A 25,307-nucleotide genomic window follows, 5' to 3' on the forward strand; every position below is an offset into this window, starting at 1 on the left:
GCTCAGCTCTGCTCAGCTCACACGGATGGATAAAGCCACACCACATATGTTTCATACACTAGCAAAATATTTATTTTATAATGATAAAACAGAAGTGAAGGATTTCTTTTTGGTGTGCACCAGTAATTGTAGTAAAAGAATAAGGGGATTAATGGACTCTTTATACATTTCAATGACAAAAATTCATAAAGGTTAGCATCAAATTCAACTGTTCTCCATTTACAAGCATAAAACTTACCATAATACCCCCCAAACACATATATAAAGAATTATAGTTTTAAAATCTATAAAAAGTAAAAAATATACAGTCAGAAGATCTAACTCTTATTCAAATCTTTAATATAAAATTGTAAACATTTATTTACACAAAGGAAATGTGTATAACAAAATTTTGAGCACCCTTTTCAATTCAATCGTGGTTTTTGGAAGGCAGTGGATGTTGCACAGTGACACTCTCACCTTTCCTACCCAACCAAAACCGCAGTTTATAAATAAAGCCATGGGCGGCTGGCTGGGCACAGTTCAGGGGAGATACGTTTTATTGCTCTGAAGCTGCAGCAAATGGAAAGCCCAAGTGCATATATCGACGGCTACATGTGAAAGGGCACAAAGGCAAAGCCCAGCCCTACCCATGCACCTACGGGCATCAAAACCGTATTTTCATTTCCATTGAACTGTTTCCACTTTGTTACAGTGATACCGTATTTCCAACAGTCTGATCACATTATGTGGACAGGGACCAAAACCAGAAGCAAGGGCTGTTTTTTTCTATCAGGTTAAATGCTGTTTGGATCCTGTTCACATATGAAGACCAATGGGCATTATAATCCTTTTTGCCTAGAATCGTGCTTCATTTTACTTCAGCAGTACCATGAAAAGGCCCTATCACCAAATCTAGACACCTTCCCGAACAAACCCTCAGGTCAAGCAGAGCAATATCCACCTTCGCTTCCAGAAACAGTGGAGGAAAGAGGACATCTGCATTTTCCTGGACATTTAGCTGGATTGCCTTTTTGGTAATAATAATAATGCAAACAGCAGATGTTCTTTTTCTCCAATTAAGAAATCGCAACTGGATGGATTGTATCTTGACTTATTCCAAACAAAGTCTGTGTGCAAAATCTACTAAAAACCAGAGCAGATTTCACCACAACCTAACCAGGGAAGAAAGAAAACTGCGTCTTACTACCCTGTTACATCTCTCAAGTGTTTGTAAAGGGGAGAAAAAAACAAGTGACATTGAAGGATGCCACTGAAATTATGAGGTCCCAAGTACCCCCGACAGGAAGGGAAGGCACACTGGTGCAAAGTTAACCCTTAAAAATAAAAACACAGCCAACACTCCTTCCCCTGCCATTGCTAGTTTATCTATGCTCTTCTAATGATACTTAACCTTGGACCAGTTTTTGGTTTAAATTAATAGTAAACCAAACTCACTAGCTCTTTTCTTAGATTGGCAGTACAAGAAACGTTAGCATTAGTTATTTGCATCTCAACTACTTATTCTAGAAAATATCAGAAGTGTCAACAACCAAAGTCACTAACACCTTCGTCTTCCCATCCAAAGACTCAAAAGCTCTACGAGAGATTAAGTCTGCTTCAGTGAAGTTTTATCCACTCTTCAACGGTGGGATCCACTGATCAATGCACATCTTTCACCAACAGTCCAACATGATACAATATCAAATCTGTTCAACAGAGCGTAATTCATCCACACTAGGTAAGTGTGCTGGACAAACCATGTTCCATGCATATTTGGAAAGGGTTAAAGTATTAGTGTTAAAAAGCAGTTTTTAAAAGTGCAAATTGTCTCATAAAGGAGCTGCAGATACAGTAAAATATTTTCCTTCTTTGAAATCAATGTTATCCTTCACTTCCCTTCACCCACTCTGGGAAAAACCCTCTTCTCACGCATCTCTGCAGTACAGAAAACTCCTGAAGAAGCCAGTCTGTGTTGAAGGAGAATCGCTTTTAAATCACAACGTTGGGTTTGGTTAAAAAGTTTAAAGGAGTTTTCAAAAAAAGTGGATTTAGAAAGGGAAGAGGTATTTGTGCATTTAAAACAAAAGCTTTCAACTTTATTTTCATTTTAAAATAAAGGTTAAGGCAAGGTGGTTTGGTGGTGGATAATGGAATTTTTTTTGGTAGAAAGTAAGGACTCTGGAACACTGAGTGTTCCCACTGTGGTTTTTGTCCTTTCTGGGACTGACCCCAAGATATGGATAAGAGGTCTCCTTGGGCTGAGCCGAAGAACCAGCATCTGCTTCAAGGGATATTAAAGAAGTAAATCCTCCAGTCTATAGAAAGATTATCAATCTCGTAACCCAGTATTTAAAAAAGAGTATTTAAAGGGGGAGACTTCCATATTGGAGCAACCCTGATACAAATGTTCTCCCAGGCTGCCTGTGCCGTTATTGCTGATAACGACTTTCCACCTCTCAGCCAAATCATTTTTTCCTCATTTTTTTAATTCTGAAGTGACAAAGTCTTGTGCTCATTGCATCACTGCTAACTTTGGGGAGTGAACTCATCTCAAAAGTTAGCTTTACTTTTTACAACAAAGAAAACTAGATGAACTGTCATGAAGCAAAGTCTTCATTTAAATAAAACTACCTTTGGAAATAAGTTATGAAGAAACAGGTGCAAAGTAAATGGCTTTACAATTCACGTTAAACCTACTATAGTTTAAAAGTTCTCCCATAAGAAATTCCCCCTTTAAACACAGCAAGGTACAAGCCAAGAACTGTGCCTCTCTACAACAGAGTGCAAACTGCAGCTTAAAAGACTACAATCTATTAAGACTACTACCTAGACTAACTGGCCAGGTTTTAATACTTTCATCTATTACCAGCATCTAGAAATATTTACTGTGAAACATCACTTACTTACTGAAAGTACAGGCACATGCTTCAGCGATGGGGAAAAGAAACAATTCAAAACATTTTGCAAATGTACTTAGGTGCAATACAGCCTCTTCTCAAATAAAAAGTCAGAAGTTTGATGGACAGTACTATAACAGCATCTCAAGCTATGAACAAATAATGATTGCAAGTAATAGCTGCAGGAGACTAAGCCCTAAACACAATTTGTGCAACTATTTTCTTTCTTTCTGCACTATTTCTGTGGAATTCTGTTTTATTTTTAAATAATTAAAGAATTTCATTTTAGAACACTGCATGTGAGATTTCTGAAAGGCTGGCTAGGATGTGCACAAATCTTTTTTGACCTGTTCAAGCGTGCAACTCCTTAGAGACACCAAGACAAAGCGCACTGTTCCCGCAGACCTGCTTGGTGCGCCATCACCACCTATCAACACTCATTGAGAAGCAGCTCCAGTCCCCTTCCCAACTGTTTACCTCTAATGCCTGCAGGACTCCTCAACACCACAGGTTTTTTTGGTCCAAGTGTTGTTTAGATTTCATGAAATAATTAAAAAAAAAAAAAAAAAAATAGAACCCACACACCCGGCCCTATTTTAATGAGTTCCTAACAACTCATCCAAATCATTCATCCACTCCTCTGAAGTCCTGTTTTTCAGCAAAGAGTCTATCAGGTCTGTGTCACCAGTTAGATTCTGAAGTCCGTTATTGCCCGACTGGCCGCTGTAGGCAAAAGGCAGCTCTTGACTGGTTGTCCTCACAGGGTACCCTTGACTACAGTGCAGATTCCCTCTGTTGGGCATTTGCTGATTTGGATTCTGGTTGAAAGCATTCAGATCTGGAACAGTCTGGTTCATGCCAGGCAAGACTTGCTGGGAGGGTACCTGCTGTGGGTTTGTCCGCTGCTGCACCCCTAAAGACGATGACAACAGCTGCCCAGAGACAGCAGCGTTCATGGAGGTCATCGGCCGGCTGGTGCTGAGGCTTACCTGAGGCATTCCTTGGGCAAACTGCTGGTTGGCCATCTTTAGATGAGTTTGCTGCATGTGGAAAGAGGAGCTGGCAGTAAATGGTCCTAAGCCACTGTTCGCTTGTGTCTGGTTGTTCATATTAGGGATACCCTGGTGCTGCCAAGATGGATTTTGAGCCCCCATAGCAGCTGGTACTCTTGCCATCTGTGGCTTAGATAAGGTTGGATTCAGCGCACCTTTATTGTGCTGCTGAGAAATACTTGAGTTTGCTAAGGTGTTCTGGGCATACGCAGCGGGAACGGCAGCGCCCTGGCCCAAGCTGCCTTGTCTCTGCATGGGTGGCTGTCCATTGGCACTTGGAGCTGCGTGCTGGGGAACCATCTGTGTCATACCGGACGCCAAGTTGTATAATCCCCCTCGCTGAATGTTTTGCATATTGGTATATTGAGTCACCCCTCGGTCCTGCTGACTGGAGCCCGACTGGAGCGGAGGAACAGAACTGTGTCCAGGTCCCATCTGAATCATGTTCTGGGTCTGAGGAAACATCCGTGGACTACTGGAGCTGGACTGTCCTAAATTACTGACCCCAGGCATGGCTGAAGGTGACCCTGGAATACAAAGAAATATTTTGTACATTAAATACCTCAGTTCAAGCAGAGCCAAGTGAGGCCTGTAGACACTATAATCTAGAAAGGAGGCGCAGCTGCATTTGTATAAACCAACCTACGCAGCCAACACACAGGCAGCAGCACCTTAATTAAGGAGTGTCAATTCTTGCTCCAGTTCGCACCTCCACCTTGATCTCAAACACAGATATACCAATGGCCTAAAAAAATCTGAATACCACTTCTAAGAGTTTGCCATTGTAAATTTTTTAAAATTCTAATTTTTTAAGGCAGGACTCTGATATTTCTTTGTGAACAAAGGTATACACACATAGTTTGAAGTGCATGCACAGTTTGCTAGGCTGTTAAAAAATACCACTTACTGTACATACACACTGTCAGTTGTTCCGTGCATACACTGTGTATCTCATACTGTACAACTGTCAGGTTTCCAGTCCTGTGTTTTCACAGTTCCAGAAATTTCTTCTATTTTATATAACTTTCAGAAATCTTTGGTCAAGTATCTTTTGAATTTCCATAATGAAATATTTGCTATGTTAATATGCAACACTGATAGCCCAGCAAGATGATTTGCAGATATAAGTCTTCTCAGCAAACCAAAAAAGCTCCTTTGTTCTTATAAATCCAGACTAAAAAAGTTTCTTCCTGTAGAAGAACCAGCCCTCTACTTAAAGGAAAAAAAAAAAGCACTGCGAAGCATAATGCACAATCCACTCCCCTTCTTACAGTCAACCAAGGAACACCTGCCTACACTGGTACTTTCTCTACTTTCAAACCAAAAAGTTGCAGAATTTTTTCATATTTTAAGCCAGTTGAGGAACATTGGCTCTCCATTATTATTAATTCAATTTTTACTCAAATATAATTTTATTCAAATACAATTCAAGTTAAAATTTAATTAATTACAAACGCACACCATAAAAACACCAATGTTGCCAGAGGTGTGGGGGAGGTCTTTCTGAAACCATACAGTGAAGAGGTAGTGCACATACCAGGATTTAAGATGCAAAAAAATAGTTACAATCACCATAACAAGGAAAAAGTAGTTTTAATAATACTGATGTTCATTATAGCAAAACACATTCTATTTCTAACAGGTATACTCCTGCATTTCTATAGAAAAGTGGCAGTAGAAAAAAAAATGCTTCAGTGCAATATTTGAAGGATGCTACTGATCAGTGTGTTAACACACGATCCCTTTGTATTGGTGTCAGGACTTTTCAGTTCAGTAACAAAACCCAGTCACAGCTCTACCAGACGCTGTATAGTCACAGACACCGTCAGAACGGGGGTATCACATTTCTATTTGCATCTTTTCCCTTCCGTGTTTACTTCTGTGGGAACATAGAGAGTAAGGAAACAAAACAAAGGGATTAAGCACTATTCTGTACTTCAGGTTTATGAAAAAAAGACAAGTGGTTTCTTGATGCCCTGTTAAGTAGAGAGCTTTCAAGTAGGGGGACAAGTTTTTACCATTCTCTAGTTTTTCCACATTGATGAAGCTATTCCAGCCTAACACTAACAACATCTTTTATTTATCAGCACTAATGCACTGAAGACATAACAAGCTGCTTCTCCTACAAAAACAAACGTAGGATACTAACATGTAACAAAGAGAATCTGAAGTGCATTCCCTTCTAAACGCAGGAGGGATAAGAATATCAGAGAATTTTAAACGCATCCTAGTAGAGGAGTGAAATAACACATCGCTTATTTTCCTGTAATGAGGGCGTGTGATAGATTCAAGCAGTAGAGAAGTTAGGCTTGAGAAAAAAACCTGAATCCTAATACATGAAAATTAAGGAGAATTTACAATCTGTAAAGGGAAATGGTAGTAAAAAAAACGTCTTCCGAAAAATGAAGGTACTTAAGAATGTTACCCATTTCCAAAGCAGTATTAATAATCAGAAGTTTAAGTTGTCCCAGATATCTGGGACAAGGGAAGCTGTCAGTTTGCAACTGAATCAGGGTATAGGCCTATAAGTTTTAAGGCACAGTGATGTGGGAAGATGATGTAATAGATTAATTAAAAGCTATCCAATCCAGGAAGTTTGAAGACACCTTGTTTTTCACTCCTGGTATTTTTTCTGCCATTATTTCAATCGCCACGTTTACTTACCTGTGAACTGCCCAACCTGTTGCTGATACGGATTCTGCGGCTGATCCTGATATTGGGGAGGTGGTCGAGTCAGGTGCCGCTGCAACTGCTGCTCTTGCTGCTGCCGCTGTTTCTCCTGAAAAAGGTTCAACGCAAGACAATTAGAAAACAAGTCCCTTCCAACTGAAATAGTCTATTCTACGTCAACCTTTTTCCAAGGGTTATGATATTGGATAAAAACAAATTATCTGCATACTTTAGGGCAGAGCTGGTAATTACAGGGGCTTCTGCAGCCTTAAAGTCACTTTACACCTTTGTTCTCAAGGTTCAAACAGAGTCAGTTCAATCTGATGAGTGACAAGACCAGGAACTCAAAACAAGAGGACAACAGCATGTGCTACAGGAATTACTGCAACATGTGTCTGAAGCCTTTAAAACACTGAAAAGCTGGTATGTTAAGTCTTTTAACCAGTAACATAATCAACAGGCATTTTTGACAATACTCAAAGACACTGACAGGTACAAACCAAGCAGCAGTGAGTGTGTACAAAAAGAACTTGCCCTTCTTTTTAGTCCTGGACCAATTCATTTAAGACCTACCTTTAGAAATTGAAGTACAAGTCATAAATATCAATAAGAAATATCAAAGAGAAAAGTAAAAACTGAACACAAATATTTTCTAGCCCTTGTTTTCAATACTGAAGAAACTACACACAAACCCTTATATACCACAGGTATTCTGAGAAGATTACGGGAAGCTGCAGAACTAAGTTTATAACAGGAGCTATGCAAGTTTTGTTACCACTATTCAAAACCATTTTTAACAACACACCAATGAATTCAAATAAACCCTAGTAATGACTCAAAATAACCTTAAGAAAGCACATTCAACCTGTACCTATTTGATGATGAAAACATCTGGAAAATAAAATAAGCAAATTTTCTATTACAAAACTTTTGCAGAAAATGAAATTTAAAGCCTTGAAGGGATTGTTGAGAGTGTGTGCACATGCACTAACAGTATGCTGAGAGATCCTGACAGTTTAAACAGACAACAGGCTGCTTGTACAATACGAAAGATACCAGGCAAAGCGTTTCTGCCTCTTCTTCCACAGATTTCTTCGACTGGGCTGAAGCTCCAAGCTAACCAAGCAGTGATACAATGCACACCTACCTACTTATATAAAGTGGCACAGAGCACAGAAGAGGACTGAAATTCCCTACCAAGAGTACGGGGGTAAAGGCACAAGCAATAATCCTTTAAAGAAGAGAGAAGTGCGACGTAACCAACGAGCAGATGCACATGACTGCCATCCTTCTGAAATGTCTGCAAAGCAGCAGCTGTTGAGACACGCAGAGGAATGAGGAGGGGAAGCTGCCTGACAGAGGACCTGCTGCTTGCAGGACCAGTTAAACCTGAAAGAGACTGACCACAGAAGCCAAGGAGAGATGCCACAGTTCTGAGAGAAGCCAGGAACCGCAAAACCTGGCTCAGGGAATAAGAAAAAGGCCAAATACAAGATGCAAGGCCAGTGTTAGTGTCACAGGGAATGGCACTGAAGCTGCCTGAAACTATAATTCTCCTGCAAAATAGATATCCACTGATTCAGAAATCTTTCTGTCAAGCTATATCCGGTACCTTGTGTATCCGAAGAAATAAATACCAAATTAGAATGCTAACAGGATTTAGCTTGAGTGGGTAGGTCAAGCTCAAGAAATGTGGCAAATGCGACATCCAAGCTTGGTCAGCTCCAAAGCAAAGCTGCTCCTTATTTGGGATCAGAGTTCCAGTATCACTAAGGGGTGCAGATGTAGACGTTAGTTGTAACTACCATAAGTAGGACAGGAATAAAATATTTTCGTAATACTGATATTTACCACAGCAACATTTGCTGCCTAAGCAGCAGCAAATACGTAGAAAAAAATACAAGAACACATATATCGTAATTATCACCCTGCTAATCCACCACCCCAGTGTTCAGAGAGGTCTGATGTGTGTTAGGTCCATTATTTAGCTACAGAAACCTGAACCACAGCTCTAAGAGCTCTAATAATTGTCATTCACCAGCGATGCAAAAGTACAAGCAGGATGCTAACACCTGTTAGCAGGATGCTAACATTTCCTTTCTCCCCACCTTCTCTCAAAGAAGATCTGTTTGTTCACATTTTGGAAGAGTAACGATTAGTCATTTTTGACATTTGATAACATACAAGGCACCAAAAACTGAACAACTTACTAAAAAGTATTGGATTTATAAGTTTATAGATCACAGAAATCATACAGAAAATATTATTTTATTGAAGATATGGGCATTCTTTGTCTTCAGTCTTTGATAATATATTTATCAACATAAGCAGTATTTCCACCATTATATTCCCTTAGCCCAAATTGTAATTTTAGCCAAATATCAAATATCTTCACCAATGTTCGCACAATTTCCTTTGAAACACTGGCAAGCACATTCATATGTTTCTATCTACACTGGGTCAAGAACTGAAGGGGCTTTTCCAGCACCTCAATCTAGTCCTCAATTTTAACACAAGTCTCTAAGCGATCAAAAAAGCTATTAGGTGGGACTTGGCACAGCCACAGTTCCACAATATTGCAGATTCTACTACGCTCTTCCCTGCAAAATGTGTTCCCCAACCAAGACCTCACATATTTTCAGTTCAGAGGAGGCTGTATCATTTCTTCCTTTCTTAAAGAAAGCTTCTGATGGGCAGTTGCTGCAATAAATGTTAAGATGTCCACACACACCCACTACCTGACCTCCTCTCACCATCTCTATTTTCCAGACTATCATTATAGTGAAAATCCTGTCTACCAGGATAACAACTGCCAACTTCAAAGCTGAGAACGCTGAGATTTATCACTCTTTAACAGTGCCGAAAATTAAGGCAACAACACATTCCCAACTGTTATTAGTTGAAGGACTCCAGAGCATTTAAACTTTGTTGTTGTTAATTCTCCGGGATAAATGCATTTTTTTTTGTTCTTCTTTTCTTCATTAAACCACTGGCTTTTTCTTTTTTTCCTCCCATTATCCCCAAAGACAACACCTTCCATGGTTCTTCCCCACCCTTCCCTCCATTAGCTTCAAAGACAAAACTTTTCAGCAGTACAGCTCATTACACTTTTTCCAGAAAATGTGAATACCAGGTTGTCCCTGGGTCTCACGAATCTTTTAAAAATTCATCTTCCCCTTCCCCTCAGACCAGATACTGATAATTTCTCCGGATGCACAGTGCCAGTGCCTGGAACATGCCTGCGTGGACTTTTAAAAACGCAGAAAAGCACCAATGACGCGAAAAAGGCCCTTTGGGCTGATTCCCAGCTGAAAGACTTCCAGAAGTTTTAAAGCTCAGGAAGGTTCACACAAGGAGCCCGTTTCCCTGGGAGAGGCTAAAGCAGCTTTCTGCACTCTGATGGAGAGCAGAGTTAAATTCTTTTGGCAGCATAAGATGCAAGTTGGATGCAGATGTCTAATTATTTTCCCCAAGTAAACAAGTGAAAGATGTTTTAAAATTTGAAACATGAACTGCTGTGGATCTCACAGGGAAGAAAGGCAGTAAGCAGAATGAGCTTATGGAGTCCCCTGCTCATTGCTTCCATTTTTAAAGCTCTACAGAACAAATCAACAGTATCCTGACCTTACGTTTTATTTTTGCTTTGACTTCATTTGCCTTTCTTCTTTCACAAGGAATTACACCATCGCTGGTATGATACCTTCTCTCCATGTAGGTATTGTCTTGCATTTGCACACTATTCAGTTCTACTTGTTTTATTCTTTTTATTCACCACAGTGCCTTGTAGCAACAGAAAAAACAAACCTCGGCAATCAAGCACTGTGTGTTTGGGTTACTTTCATAGAAACATAAAACAGCAGTTACACTTATGATACCAAAGCACCTTGCAGTTTACATTCTGTATTTTGTAATGCAATAACTATTTGACAAAATCTCAAACGCTGTTTGAGTCCAAAGCAAATCAGTGCAAAGTAAAAAAGCCTGCTGGCCCCTCTCACCTGCTCGGCCAGAAGATGTTGCTGTCTCTGCTCCATCAGGAATTGCTGCTTCTGCTGCTCCATGAGCAAGTGCTTTTGTTGCTGCTCCCTCTGCTTCTGCTGGTCCATCAGCATTTGGTGCTGCTTCATCGCTGCCGCTTGCTGCTGATTGCTGATATAGGATGGGTTGCTGTGGTTACCTGCCATGGAGACATTGGGAGCCTGGGCACCCAGGCCAGGGCCCGGGACAGAAACAGGAACGCGAGGAACGTTAGCAGGAGGGGTTTGATCCTGCAAGATAAAGTAAAACAGAAAGAGGTTAGCCCTCCAGAATTCAGAAACTGCATGTTGTTACACAAATGAGGAAAGACACTTTCATAGTGATGACCACAATTCATAGTATTTTTATTGTTTTACAGGATAAAGGAGAGAGAAAATCTACACAAAGAAGGGAATCATAACACATCTCTAAAAAAAACAGAAGTTGTCAATTATTGCTTATCTGCGCATTTGTTATTTAATAAAAATCAGATCAGTTCTCTTTAATTTGTCATCTTTATGCAATAGCTTCTTCACTTGCGAAGCTTGTAACGGAAAAGGCAAAGTGTGACGCAGTTTTCAGTGAGGCTAATTAAAGACATCCAAAAACCCATCTGTAAAGTGCCAGGTGCAGAAGTGACAGTTCAGTGTTAAGGTCAGAAGCTCCACAACACTCAGGATTTAACTTCAGTCTCAAAGTACTTCCCCAAGTCCAGCTCAGACAGGGCTGTACAGCCCTGTGTGCTTCTGCTGGGCCCGAGGAATGGCACCAGTTACCAACAGCAACTCAAACACCAGCTTCAGTCAACTTCGGCAGCACCTTTACGAACACTACATTTTAAATTTTCCTTATACAAAACACTTATTTAAATCCTGCCTCTTCTGTCTACATTCAATTCAGCAAGTGATTTTCTATCCCCCCCCTAAAGTTGCTTTTTTTAGTATCAAAGTATTTACTATTTGCAGGTGAAAGGGAAGAAGGCTATTACTGATCAAAATTAGTCTTAACATACTTCCGCAGCAATTCAACCATCACCATATTCCACGGAGAAAAATACTACTACATATAAGCCTGTTATTATTAATTTTTCATAACTCTTTTTTAGGAGATTGGAACTTGGGATAAGCAAAAATAACATGAAATTATTATCATGAAGGATCTGATACTGTTCTCTTTGTACCAGCTAATCCATTTGAAATTTGACAATTTTATAATATTAAGCACAGTTCAGCCTCATCTCCAGTTATGCAAATATGCAAATACTTTCAAGTTCAGAATTCAGCTGACGGGTTCGGCTGTTGGTTCTCACTCTCTGCAGTTTATACAAAATCATGAGTGAAATATAGGTAAAGCTGTGCTAAGTTGTTCTCCACGCAAGCTTTTGAGAAATCCTCAAGAAGCATCCATCAGTATTTCTGTTCATTCAGTGCAAGCGTGGCAGTGTAGGTGCAAGGTCACCCTCATGTTTTTCAGGGAGGAGGAGATGTGACACACACAATCATCTCTTTTCCATTTTTCTTCCATCAACATGTCATTAGATTGTTACTTCTGCTACCTTTTACAGAGATTGACATTTTGTGCCTCATAAAGTACACATTGATCCCATATTTTTATTTGTATGCCAGTGTGGTCTTCATCACAGACTAATCGGATCTCTCATGGGTTTTTTGTTTTGTTGAGGGAACATATGACTAGAGTTGGATCTCCAACAGCTTTTGCTAGAGGAGCTTTAATCCTTATAACAGAGACCTTTTTTCTCAACAAGCAGGCACATTACAGAATCCCAACGAGCCTATACCCTCCATCCACTACATACACTTTCACTTGCAGAATAGCTGTAGTATCAGTTTTATGTAAGGCAAAGCAGCAGCATCTGGATTTTTCCTTTACAAGAAAACCTGAAGCATATTGCTTCTAGCAGACAAATATGCTATGTTACTCATGCTTACAGATCTATTTCTCTCCTATCCCATGCTTCCTCAATCCCCGGAGTAACCAGTAACAAAACCTTAGATTTGAAAAGTCCCAAGTAACACCAAAGAAATCAGGAATGCAGCCCCCGCTTCCATCTCTCTTCAAAAAGCAACAACCAAAGACATGCCTTTTTATATATAGTAAGCCAACTCTGACACAAGTAAGGACTAAAAAGAAGGTAAAGAAATCAAAGCTTCTTTAAGAACACTGTTTAACACTACAGTCTTGCACCAGTTATTTTAGGCAAAAGTTTACAAAGCATCTATTTACCTCTGTAAGTAGAAGCTTCTATGAAGCGTGACATAATTTGTTGCCCACAAAATACATTAAGCTGAAAATCATGCATCACCACATGACTTAGAACTGAGTATTAAAAAAACTGTCCTCAGTGGAAAACAGAGTTCTTGATTCTTGTGTCAGCTGATTGCATATTATATCTTTCTTCTTTAAAATCATGCAGCAACTGTATTGAAACAATACCAGGTAATCTGTACTCTAGTCTTATGGATCCAACACCCTCTCGCAAAACCTTAGATCTGCTACTAAACAAAAGTAATAAAAGCCAGAACATTCACCTGACTGTGCGGTAGTCGGTAGGCAATGTTTCCAGATTTGGGTTTCAACAGGATCATCCCATTTTGGTCATCGCTCACGTGAGCCAGCGGTGCCTGCTGGCGTTGTTGGATGTAGGCCAACATGGGGGGCTTGTTCTGCCCAGATACTGGAACCCCCTGTTCACATTCTGCTTTGTAATGTGAAAGGGGTTTGGTGTTCCCATAGTCCAGCATCGAGCCTTGACTATTCACAGGGTTCTGGTTCAAGCTGTTTTGCTGATGACCCAAAATGTTCACATGGTAATTGCCTCCAGCTCTCGGCGAGCTTTTGTTTCCCATATTAGGCATCATAAGTTTTTGATTGTTGAAGTCTGGCTGGTAAACTGACGGGCTGGTGGGGTTTTCCATGGTATATGGGACAGCCAGTGGACTATGAGAAGGCCCAGACTGTTGCCAAGTAGACATTTGATTTGTCTGGTGGACTTGTGAAGCTTGTTGCTGGTTCTGCAACATCTGGTCTCTCTTCTGCTTGGCAGCAATCTGCTGAAGTTGATGAGCAGAAGACATTTCTTTGGCACTTCCTGCACCCTTCCCAGGTAACAACACATTGGGGAGAGGCCTCTGGACGTTTTGAGAGTGGTTTGATGCCTGCATCATGGGCTGATTAGGATTTTCAGTCATTGATTGACTGGAAGGCTGAAATATAGCCTGAGAACTACCAACCGCTGGAGAAGCGGCACTTACAGGTACAGAAGGAGCACCAATAAACGCTGGACCTGAAGAAGTGGATCTAACCTGAGGAGATCCCATCTGTTCCTGTTCAAAGGGTGCTGGGGAAAACTCAGTCTTTATGTTAATATCTTGTGGCAACGGAGTCTGTGCAGCTGAATTTGAAGAATCTGCGTCTTTCTTCTCTTCAAAGTCTTCATTAAAGAGATCCTTCATGTCTTCATCAGGCACTGATCTATTAAGCTCCTCAATAAGTTCTTTCCATTCTTGCTCATTAAGATTAAGATCGGGCATCAAGTTATTCTGCGAGATAGAACCCCCTGCTCCAGCAATCATACACGGAAGATCATCTACAGGCTCCTGCTTCAGCTCTTTGTTCAAACTCAGAGGAAATGAGTCATCGGCATCACCACCTCCATTCATCTGCAGGTTGGTATCTGGAAGACACTTCTTGCTGATGCCATCCAGCCCCATCGGATGTTTTCCGTTAAGCTGTAAGGTATCTCCGCTGCCAGATTTCTTGTCGAGATGATGGAGTGGAGACACAGGGGGCATTCCATTGGAAGAACCACTCACTCCACCAAGACCATCATCACGACGCAGTTTCTTGGACACAGAAAAGACATCACCGTAGCCATTCTGCTGGTCTCCATTCTGCGGGGAAGCAGCACTATCGAGCTTTCTTTTCACAGTCTCATGGAGCTGCTAAAAAAAAAAACAAAACAAAACAAAAAAAAGAGAGAGTTAGTTTAATGTTTCATAGATTAGGATTTTTATTTCTTATGACAACACTGTTTAGCTCTAACTAAAGCATTTTAGGAAAAAAAAAAAGCAGTTAGATCTGTGCTTTGATAAGATTTGCTTTACAAGTCATCACCTGAGATGACTTCCCTTCTACAGTCTGTTAGGGCAGACTTTCAAAAATACGTACTGCACCAAACAGGGCCATCCTTCAACCAAAACCAAAAGCTGCCAAATACTTTGACAATAAGAAGTTGAGAAATTGCTGTGAACCAGAACATACTATGATTTTCCCTGTTCTAAATGCAAAAACATTGAAGAATGTTAAGATTCAAATTTTGGATGTGAATAAAACCGTGTATTTTATTTTGCCCATGTACACATGGTAAAATTGTTCTGTAACACTGCTTTATAAAGCAGTTTCAAATTTAAATATTTAGAGAAAAAGAACAATTCCTCTTGTGATTATAATTTTTAGAAAAGAACTACGCACATACATTTTGTACACTATCACATTTTTGGTACTAAAGCAAAGCCTGTTTGTCACTAGGCCACCACCGTTTCACGCTTATGTAAAATGCAATTCAGAGTTCAGTCAATTCTATCACGGCGAAGGAAGTTTGCTCCTTTCTCCCAGAGTATTTGCCAGCTGCTCCTCTCTGCGCTGTGACCAGCAGAGCACCAACCAGCCCCACAGTTGGCTTCTCATGGCCAGTGAACGCACATATTCTTTTTCTCACAGTGCCACCTAGAAGCAAGCGGAGGGTACAGCAATAGTAACAAGCAGAGTTTGAGAGGCTTTGTTCAGCTTCTTTCCTGCCAGCATGCTTTCAAGTATAAAGTTCTTTCCAGTGACGTCAAGAACATCTGAAAACAGAATTTACACACACATCAAAGATGACTACAAACTCTTCCTTCCCTCAGGTGCATTCTGTAAAAAAACAACAGTTGTGCTTTGCTTGTGCTGGAAGCACCACACCACAGGCAAACCTGACAGGCAGAGACGCTGCTCAAAGGGAGCAGTGTGCTCGGAGAGGGAACGCTCTGCCAGCTCCCGGCCTGTCCCACATCCCTTTGTACGTCCCAGCAGGACACACGAGGAGAAGCCCCACAAACGGCTGCCCGGCTGCAGCCTGATTCACCCCACAGCACACTCGGATGGCAGAAAAGCAGCTCGTTAAACAACCCTCAGGACAAGTATGCTTATTTTAATATTACTTGCAGTCTCCACGATGCAAGTCCACTCACCCTAGGGGAAAACTGTCTCATCCAAGAACAAACAGGGGAAACCTCAAGATCTCAGTGCTCAAGCAAGAGGTTGTGTGTAGAGCCAGCATAAATTATCAGAAGAATTTCACAGCACTTGCCTGGGCAACAGCAGTCTTTGATTTAATGATGGAAGGACTGGTTCACAGTTAATTGTTGTAATTTTTTTGAACAGTCTACAGTTAGCTGACCTTCAGAAAAAAAAAAAAAAAAACAACAAACCACTATTTGTTTAACGCTTTCATAGGTAGCAGCAAAATCATATGTATATCTGAGGGACAGACTGTAGCATCCCAGGAAACTATGATCTTCCAGATGGTTCATGGATATAGTAGCAGAGTAGTGAGAGTAGCAGAAGACCTGCTAAGATGAGATGAGGTACATCTGGAGCAGAGACTGGAACTTGAGCTCTCTTCATCTGAATATCAGGTCTACAGCAGATCTAGAGTGAAATTTTCAAATACTGACTTGAAAAAACACCTACGAAATTTTCCTTGTTATGTAAAAAGGCAAAACTAACACCAGAAAGCTTTAACTTAATCCCAACATCTGCCTTTCAGCCACGTTTCCCTTTGTTTACATAATACTCCAACTGGGAAAACTGAAGCTGAAGGTGGATGAGTAACCTGCTCAAGGTTGTATGATGAGTCAATCACTCAAAGTTTGGGAATGGATCATCCTTAATTCTAAATCATTAGGGGAAAACACACTCCCTGAAAACTGACACAAGTAGTAACTTGGTTTTGTATACTGAACATATTATTTTCAATTTCTATATTAAAAACAAATGTATGCCCATTCTGGTCACTGATATAATTATCATTCTTATAGACAACTGAAGGCAATGAGGATTTTGGTGGCTTTATAGTGATAACTGCACACAGCTCTTCACAGGCTGCAGAACCCACCTTGGTTGCTGGACATATATTGCAAAAGTTGTTACGTGCTAAGGTCTTTGCTGCTGTACTCCACATTTGCAATGTATACAACTAACCTAAAATCAAATCATCCGTGCTTATAAACTACATTTACTGTAGTCTAGAAAGAGACACAGACCTCTAATATTCATCATAGGCTCCTTCCCTCAATAAAAACATGTAGGTGCTTTCATATCTATTTGAGTTTTAACAGTCATAATGCTCAGATATCTGATTCCTGGTTATATCTTGACTCCAGTTGCTCTAGACAAAGTCCTCCTTTCACCTAAATCTACATTCCTTTGTCAGAAAATGATATTAAATAAAAAGTAACTTATATAAATTGACGAATGAAGCAAAATTTGAGGGTTACTGCTTCCAGCCTTGCTTCACCTCAGCTACATCTAAGATTATTTGAAACATATCCTACATGTACACAACAGCCAACAGACACGTAAAGGAGAAGAAAATCTGCTTGTCTTCTACCCTTACCAGAAAAGATTGAACCCAGTTTGTAACCAGGACACTTAATTTCTGAATTTTAGAAACTATTCACCAAATGCACTTGCATCCTAGTTCACTTTTCACATTAAGAAGAGTTATTGCAGTAAGTGTAACTACAGGAGTATAAATTTCAGTGTAGACTATCTACAATATAACCAGCTTAAAACTAATTTAGTAGCCATATTCTACCTTCTTTCTTCTCTCAAGAAAAGACAGTGTTAAAAAACTTGTGGGAACCAAAAGTTACTGGTTCCTTCTCCTCTGCCATTACACATACATTCTGATACCTTTTATTTATTCATATTTAATTTTGAGTAACAGAACCTGAAATTCTCACACCAAATACATTCATATAACTACTCTTCAAATAGTGCAACTTTCTCTTGTGAATTTCCTTTCTTATATGCATTTCTTACATATTATCTCAGATCTTGATTTCATAACAGAAAAAGGAAATATTCAGTTCTTGCCCTATTTGTCTGTATCTAGCCCAATAATCTGGGTTTAGGGAAAAAAAAGCAACAAGGACTATGTGAGACACAAGCCAGACTACAAGCTATCTACATATCAAGCTGCTCCAACAGAGTTCTCAAGGCAAGAAAAACCTGCTCTCTTCTGCCAAAACTCAAAAAAATAAAAGAGAATAAGTGCTGACAAAAGTAAAGCATAGCTTTCTACTCACTAGGAAAATCCCTTCAGCTTTAATTTTATTGTCCACTATCACCCTGTAAGGCACAGTGGCCCTCTGCTATGCTATCCCTGGTTTTCTTAGCAGAATCAAGCAATTTTATTTGTAACGCAGGAACGAACCATTTCCATTGTCACCAGATCAGATACAGAAATGTATTCCCAATTTTCCAGCCTACTCAACTTCTTAACAACAGATAGACCTCCAAGATCTCTTTAGCTTGGCCTAAAACTATTACCCCAAAAGCATTTATCCCAAGTACTTAAGCTCTCTGTGCAGAGAACAGTGCACAGCAGATGATGCACACGAGCCTCGGCCCCTTGGCCCATGATGGGACACGGAGTTTCTGAAAGGGCCACAGGCTGTGCCTTCTCCACATCACATCAGAGCTGCATTTTATTCACACCAGCAAAATAGTCTTCAACACGATAATAAAGACACTTGGAATGGCAGGAGTGTACATGCAAGTCAGGCCCTAACTGTGGGTTCCTCATGTGAGGAACACAAACACAAACCCCTGGTGTCACCCAGCACAAGAGACGTCCGACACCAGCAGCCTCTGACCATATAACCTCCAGGACACCCACGCTGTACCTGACTAGGACAGAGAACCACAGTGCCAGGGATGGACACATGCCCAGCCAAACAACAACACTTCCATCAGAAAACGGGCAACACACAATTTTGATAAGCTATGTTCTATCTCCATCTTAAACCCAGCAGTTTTACCACCCCGATGCTCAGCCACATTGAGTTTGTACTGCAAGGGCAGCTGGGGAGCTCCAGGAAAGCTGTCCACAAACTGCCATGAGCCTCACAAGAAATGGGAAAAGCTCTAAATCTTCATCTCCAGGTCTTCTGTTAGCACTGGCAGAGTCCAGAACTTCAGAGTCCAGTGCAGCGTTCCCTGACTGCCTTGGGAAAGGGGCATGAACCGCTGAGCAAAACAGCAGCACAAAGTTCGTTTGATTTTTTTTTTTGGTTGGTTGGTGTTGTGGGTTTTTTTGGATGGCTGGTTTGTTTTAGTTATGGGGTTTTGTTTGTTTCTTTAAAATTAAAATATATTATTTCCCCCTGGACACATTCCTGTGTGATCTGCCCTGGTGAACCTGCTTCAGCAGGTGGGTTGGACCAGATGATCTCCAGAGGTCCCTTCCAACCCCAACCACTCTGTGATTCCAGAAGTCAAAACAGTGTGAAACACTCAATACCTGAAACACTCAATACCTGAAACCAATGACATTTCAATGCATCAGAACTTAGCAAGCATGAAAGTTCAGTTCACATTGTTCGCTTGAAAGCGAGAAACCCTTCACAATGCAGAATTTTTAAATTGAGGACAGTGAACCAAACCACTTGTGTAAAAATCCAATAAGCAGTTATACTTTGAGTCCTGTAACTGAAGACAGTAAAAATATATAGATATATATATAAAAAAAATAGAAACTGTATGCAAGTTGATTTTTTTCTGAAAAATACCTAGTGAACGTGACAGAAACAAAATTAAAAAAAAAAAAACCTGGTTCTTATACTGCACCTTTTGGGGTCCATATAACATTTAGGTTTTTTAAAGCATCCATTACAGAGATTAAAATATCCTTACAGGATTCAATAGAGCTATAATTTTTTGTATTTTATTTGGAATCAGTTTACCACTTCAGTCTCAGAATTAAGTTATGTCTACAAGGATCTGTCATGAAATACCAGCAGGAGGATTATAACGCTGGTCATTTTCAAAGAATAAATACTATGTTACTCTAGAAACATCATAAAAATCTAGTTCCAATGTGCCTCCTAGCTACATACCAGCATGCTCACCTAGAAGGGGAAACCAAAATAGAATATATCCATTTTTCTGCCATGGCAGCAGTAGGATAGGAGCAGAGAGAAGATCCCATGAACCAGAGCTTACAGCAGGGCCTCTACAGACACAGACTCTCCTCTCTTGCCTGGCCAAGAACAGGAGCAACAAAGATGAAAACCTCTTAAGCTGAAACAACAATGCAAATACCAGAAACGGCAGTGCATGAATTTTGGGTAGAAAACACTACATTTTGACTATACGACATGCTAAGAACTCCCCATTTACTGTGCATCTACCCACAGCTTCCAAAGCTGCACCCCCCTGCAAGGAAAGCATTTTATTACCCAATCTATTCCTGCATTCCACCATGTTGTCAGAACCAAACTGCTGGACTAATTTTAATTTTGACTTTAATTCCAGCAGACTTTTGTATTTGGGTGACTGCCTGCTGGAGTGAAGAAGGGCTGTGGATACGCAGGTCTATAAATATCCCAAGCCTGCATTAGTCACAAGGGGCAGCTTCTGCTACAGGAATTGTTCTGCTGCATCAAAAAAACCTGCTGTGCCTTCAGCTGCAACGCCGGATCCTGCACCTCACTTGAACTTGAACAGCAGCGGATCAGTCGCTCCCAGATGCTCAGAATTTAGGAAGCATCACTGCATATCTAACTAATCTAGTATGGGAAATGTTTCAAAGATACAACAATACCTCACATCGAATTAAAAGGAGACAGAGAAAAACCTGTCTGAGTTGTTGGGCAACAAACTATCAGACTTGTCAGCAAAAACAAACAATGGTGGCAAAGACTACACTGCACTATAGTTATGTATAAATAATGTGGAAATAATTTGCTATTTCTGTGGTAAAACATAATTTCACAATTTAACACCCCTATACCACAGCCTACACAAAAATGAGGTCTTCCGAATTGTTAGTGTACCAGCCTGATCTTTGTTGGTGGAATGCTATTAATGCTTGTCAGTACAATCCAAGCGATCTATTGCCTTTAATTTATTACTCTAGGTCTTTTCAGCCAAGAAACATTGCATTGCTTTCTTAATAATTAAGCTTATTTTTAGAATTTTTACTTGGTGCCTTTGCTTAAGTTAGCACTTAGCCATTATTAATGTAAAAACTTCTATCATTCCCAAACAAACACCGGTCTGCTCTTCAGCTTTAACACAAAGCATTCCCAGGACAGGCCACCGACCAGACCTTGTCTGCCCATTCCAGAAATACCATGTTGTGGTTTTGCAGCAGCCCTAGACAAAGCAAGCCCTCTACACAACTGCTCTCAGGTGGGGAAAAAAAACAGCAAAAAACATGGAGTAGGTCTCCTTCCAAAAGACCACATCATAAAACAAGGAGTGGAGATGAAAATCCAGATCTTGCCACTCTCATTTGCATGTCAAGGAAACACTTTCTGTTCAGTGCAGCGATACACTCTGTTACAGTCTATCAGAGAAATACAAGGAAGCCAATCTTCTTTGCAGATAATTTAAACGGCATATAAGAAGGAACCTTCTCTCAAATCAGAACCTGGCAAAGATGAAAAAATGTGCTAGGGGACAAGTTCTTTTGCTTCACAACTTCCTTGTTTCTCAAAAATACGGGATTAACACAGAGGGCAACACGTTATCCAGACACTAAGCATCTTCTACTTTGAACTAAGTCTTAATAATGTAATCTTAAACAACTGAAATATGAAGTTAATGTCAATATTTGAATTTACCACTAAATAATGGTCTCGAAATTTAAAAAGATAGGAACCTAATACGTTTTCTGTCTTTTTTCTCAAATTAAGGAGAGGCCTACATGGTGCACAAATCATCCGAGGTATTTCTGTATCAATACTGCATTCTCCTGGTTTCTGTGGCTCAACTTTAGGGCTGCTCAGTAAGAAAACAAAGGATGAACTGCCCCTTACTTCTGCCTGTAAACAAGATCCATCCAGCTTCAGGATCTAAAACAAAGACTAATGGAAAATACCTGATTGTGGCCACATGAAAAATCATACAAGACGTTAAGAGGGAAGCAGTGGTGCTGTCCTGTTCCCCACAACAATTCAGAACTCGCAGACGATGCTCTGAAGCATCTGGGAGCACAAACATTTCCCATTGTCCACACTTGCGGCAGTGCAGCTTCACATCCTTGTATGACAAGCCCTCAGATGCTGGATCACAAACCCTTTACATTTACATGAGTCGCTTTTGCTTTTGAGGATTCAAATAAATGCTTCATTAACTTTCAACACAAAGTACCAGTTTTCAAGAGAAGATTCCTATGCAGCTTCATGGAAAACTCTGGATCATAACAGCAGGGATAGCTGATACAATGCATATTTCACTGATCTAGCAGCATTCTTTTGAAAGGAATGTGTCCAAGATATTTTAAAACAAGATAATTTTGGTGTTCATCCAAACTTTATTGAATATTGTAAACCAAACCCATGTCCTTCCCGTACAGAGCACATGCTTGGTCTTGATAACAGCTACATAATTGCTAGAGGTAAAATACCACCCTAGAGAAATTAGCAGCAAAGGTTTTCTGGTGGTGGTGTGGTGGGGTTTTTTTGGTTTTGTTTTTTGTTGTTCTTTAAACTTGAATTACTAAGCAAACCAACTTTATACCCTAGTAACGAGGTGATGAATCAGCAGCTGCAATTAAGCTCACAGTCATGTATCCTGGGAAGGAAACAGCAGGCCAGCACGAGGAAGACTCATTCATACACTAAAACCCTCTTCTGTTGTGTAAATTGGCCACTGGCAGCAGCTTCCTGCAGAAGGGCTTCCCCAGATGTGCAGAGTGTTTCAGAACCTCACTGCTGAGAGCCCTCATTATAATGGATGCTAATTAGATCAAATCCACATCCAAAGCAATTTAAAAGAAACAACACCAATGAATTAAAGACGTCTTTCTTTTAGAGGATCAATATGAAGACGTGTGGTGGCAGTTTAAGCAACAGGATTTCACATGCTAAAGAGCTCTGGGTGTAACAAAAATAGGCATTATTAATGGATAGAGCCCCATATGCAAAAAGTCTCAGAGCTCAGACAGGAAATAAAGAGAAAACCCACCAAATCTTTAGATAATAATATATGAGTTTGAGTTACTTTTGTTCTGACACAACTTTACACTCAAGATCAGCCCACTAAACAACGGCTACCTGGAAAGTTTTACAGAGTCACTGTCAGGAATGCACAAGGTTTCCTCGCTTCCTCAAAGACTCTTCTTTAACAACTGTCTGAAGTGCTCTAACTGTATCACAACTATCTTTGCCCTCAGAGAAATCAGTATGTCCTAGATTCTCATATGTATATTAGCAAGAGTAGAAACCATTTGGCCGAACAACATTTTCAGTTCATCTTGTAACCACTACAAACCTCACACGTGCTGTCTGGTGCCAGTTACATTAAAGCTGATATCAACATGCCCCATGTTTCACTGTTTCTCATCATGCTGGTCATACCCAAGTACACAGTAAGCTCTATGGTGATTCCATTTTAAAATGGTAACTGAGGTCCCAAACAGCAGAGGATTGCACCCTCCTTTGCTTCTAATCTAAGTGTACGTACCATTTTAAAAACATGATTGAATCTATCTGTTAACCTGGAAATGTCTCAGGTTAATCCAGTATCCACTTTTAAAGACACTTAGAACAGTACTGTACCATTTTCACGAAGGCCACCATTTACAAATAGCCAGTTTTAAGACAGACGGGTATTAAGACAGGCAACCTTCAAGAGGTTATCCTACTAACCTACATTACTGTCACATTACTACATAGCAGTATATTTAAAGGGTGCAGAATAAGTTAAGCAATAGCTATCTTGATATACAAACAGGGTTGTATGAATATATCCTGACAACCAGAAATGCTAGAGAAGCCAGAGAAACATTAAGATTTTGAGTTAAGCCAGTTTTTAATGGGTGGAGTGGGATTCCCATAGTGTTCACACCCACCAGAGTGGCAAATAAGCAGCTGCCTTTCCACAGAAATTCTTTCCAATATGCACCAGAATTAATACACATATTATTTGTCTTAAAAATTCCACTGCAGTAATACGTATATTCTTATCAAGTGACTCCACTAAAACCCAACAGCCTAAATTAAAGACATCAGCAAGCAAACAAACAAAAAAATCTAAAGCCACTGCAGCATTAATGCTCCCCTGACAGCTCCTGCAGGGACATTTTAGGTGAATTAACCAGAAATCCAACTCACAGATCATTACTCTGAGTTACCATAAGCATCCCAGGCCACCCCTACTCCCAGCTCAACAGGCATCAGTGTTTATGTCGCCTTACAGCGCGCAAAGGCGACAAGAGACACAAATAAAACAACCCTTATCAGCTGTAAAGTTGGAACAGAGCAGACACGAGCACCCTGCAAAGCACGGCCAGCCCCAGCCGTCCCACCGCAGCCCGCACACCGGCCAGGAGGGCTCGTTTCCCGTCCTCCTTTCGCTGCCAGCCGGGCACGGCCGCACCGCCCGCCGGCTCACCGCACAGCCCCAGCGCCCCGGCCCGGCCCTTACCGCGATCAGCGTGCTGCTGCGGCCGTGCTGCTCGCCGCTCGCCGCCTCGGCCTCCAGCCCGTTGGCTCCGGTCCTGTCGGCGCTTCCCGCGACGGCGGCGGCCGGCGGAGGGGGCGCGGGCGGCGGCGGCGCCGGGGGCGGCTGCCGGTGCTTGCCGGCCCGCTTGGCCTTGGTCTGCAGGCAGCGCTGGTGCAGGGCGAAGGTTTGCTGGCGCTCCAGCTCCAGGCGCTCCGGGGACACGGCCTGGTAGCGGGACTCGCAGGCGCTGTGGTGCCGCCGGCAGAGCTCGATGCGCCGGCGGAGCCGCTCCATGACCGCGCTGTGCCGCGGCACCACGAACTCCGCCATGGGGCAGGGGGGCAGCACCATGGACCGGAGAGCGAAGGGGGCGGCCGCCGCCGTTCACCGGCTCCTCACGCCGGCCCCCGCCATGGCGGGGACTCCCCACCTCGGGCCTTCCCCGGCCCCCGCCGCTCCTCCCCCTCCCGCGGGCCTCACCTGGGCTCCCCGCCGGGCTCGCCCCCGCCCCGGTTCCTCCCCCCGGCCCGGCCCGGCGCCCTCTCCGCTCCCCCCCGCCCCACTTCCTCCTTCTCCCCCGAGGCCGGTGCCGCTCCGCTCCCCCCGCTCTCCCTCAACCCTGCCCGGCGGCCGCTGCCCAACCAGCCCGGGGTCCGGCCGGAGCCCGCTCCGCTGCCCCGCGGCGCGGCCCGGCGGCCGCCGCTCTCAGGCACGGGCCGGCCCGAGCCCCCGGCTCCCCATTGTTATCCGCGCCGCCGCCATCTTGAAATTGTTTTTCCTCTCAAGAGCCGAGTTGAGAACAAATAGGCGGAGCTTCCTGGGTGGTGGGTGACGTCACGCCGCGTAGCGCGTCACGAGCCGTGAGGGACATCCGTCTGAGCCAATGGAAAGGCGCGGAAGCGGGAATTGAGCAGCGATCTGGAAGCGGCCTCCGGCGCGTTTAAAAGGCACGAGC

At 41.8% G+C, this 25,307-nt stretch overlaps 1 protein-coding gene across 2 annotated transcripts; it reads right to left on the bottom strand.

The window, feature by feature from the left end:
• Nucleotides 1-49: 49 nt before the first annotated feature.
• Nucleotides 50-24,838, bottom strand: MAML1 (mastermind like transcriptional coactivator 1). 2 transcript variants are annotated; one of them, XM_082063490.1, is made up of 5 exons: nt 24,335-24,838; nt 13,168-14,577; nt 10,600-10,869; nt 6,596-6,710; nt 50-4,458 (listed from the first exon to the last, which is right to left on the bottom strand). In XM_082063490.1, the coding sequence occupies exons 1-5, from the start codon at nt 24,701-24,703 to the stop codon at nt 3,476-3,478; spliced, it is 3,147 nt and encodes a 1,048-aa protein (XP_081919616.1). In that variant the 5' UTR covers nt 24,704-24,838; the 3' UTR covers nt 50-3,475. The 2 variants fall into 2 exon arrangements, with proteins under 2 accessions (XP_081919616.1, XP_081919615.1); XM_082063489.1 differs by having other exon boundaries at nt 13,168-14,580.
• Nucleotides 24,839-25,307: the final 469 nt, after the last annotated feature.

This window comes from Streptopelia decaocto, assembly GCF_964273445.1.
Source record: "Streptopelia decaocto genome assembly, chromosome: 12".
Taxonomy (NCBI): domain Eukaryota; kingdom Metazoa; phylum Chordata; class Aves; order Columbiformes; family Columbidae; genus Streptopelia; species Streptopelia decaocto.

Excerpts from the sequence above, each read along its gene's own strand:
- MAML1 (XM_082063489.1), bottom strand. The coding sequence starts at position 24,703 with ATGGTGCTGCCCCCCTGCCCCATGGCGGAGTTCGTGGTGCCGCGGCAC. Across the intron at positions 10,870-13,167 it reads ACCGACTACCGCACAGTCAG|GATCAAACCCCTCCTGCTAA; the intron begins GTGAATGTTCTG and ends TTTATCTTGCAG. Across the intron at positions 6,711-10,599 it reads AACATCTTCTGGCCGAGCAG|GAGAAACAGCGGCAGCAGCA; the intron begins GTGAGAGGGGCC and ends AACCTTTTTCAG.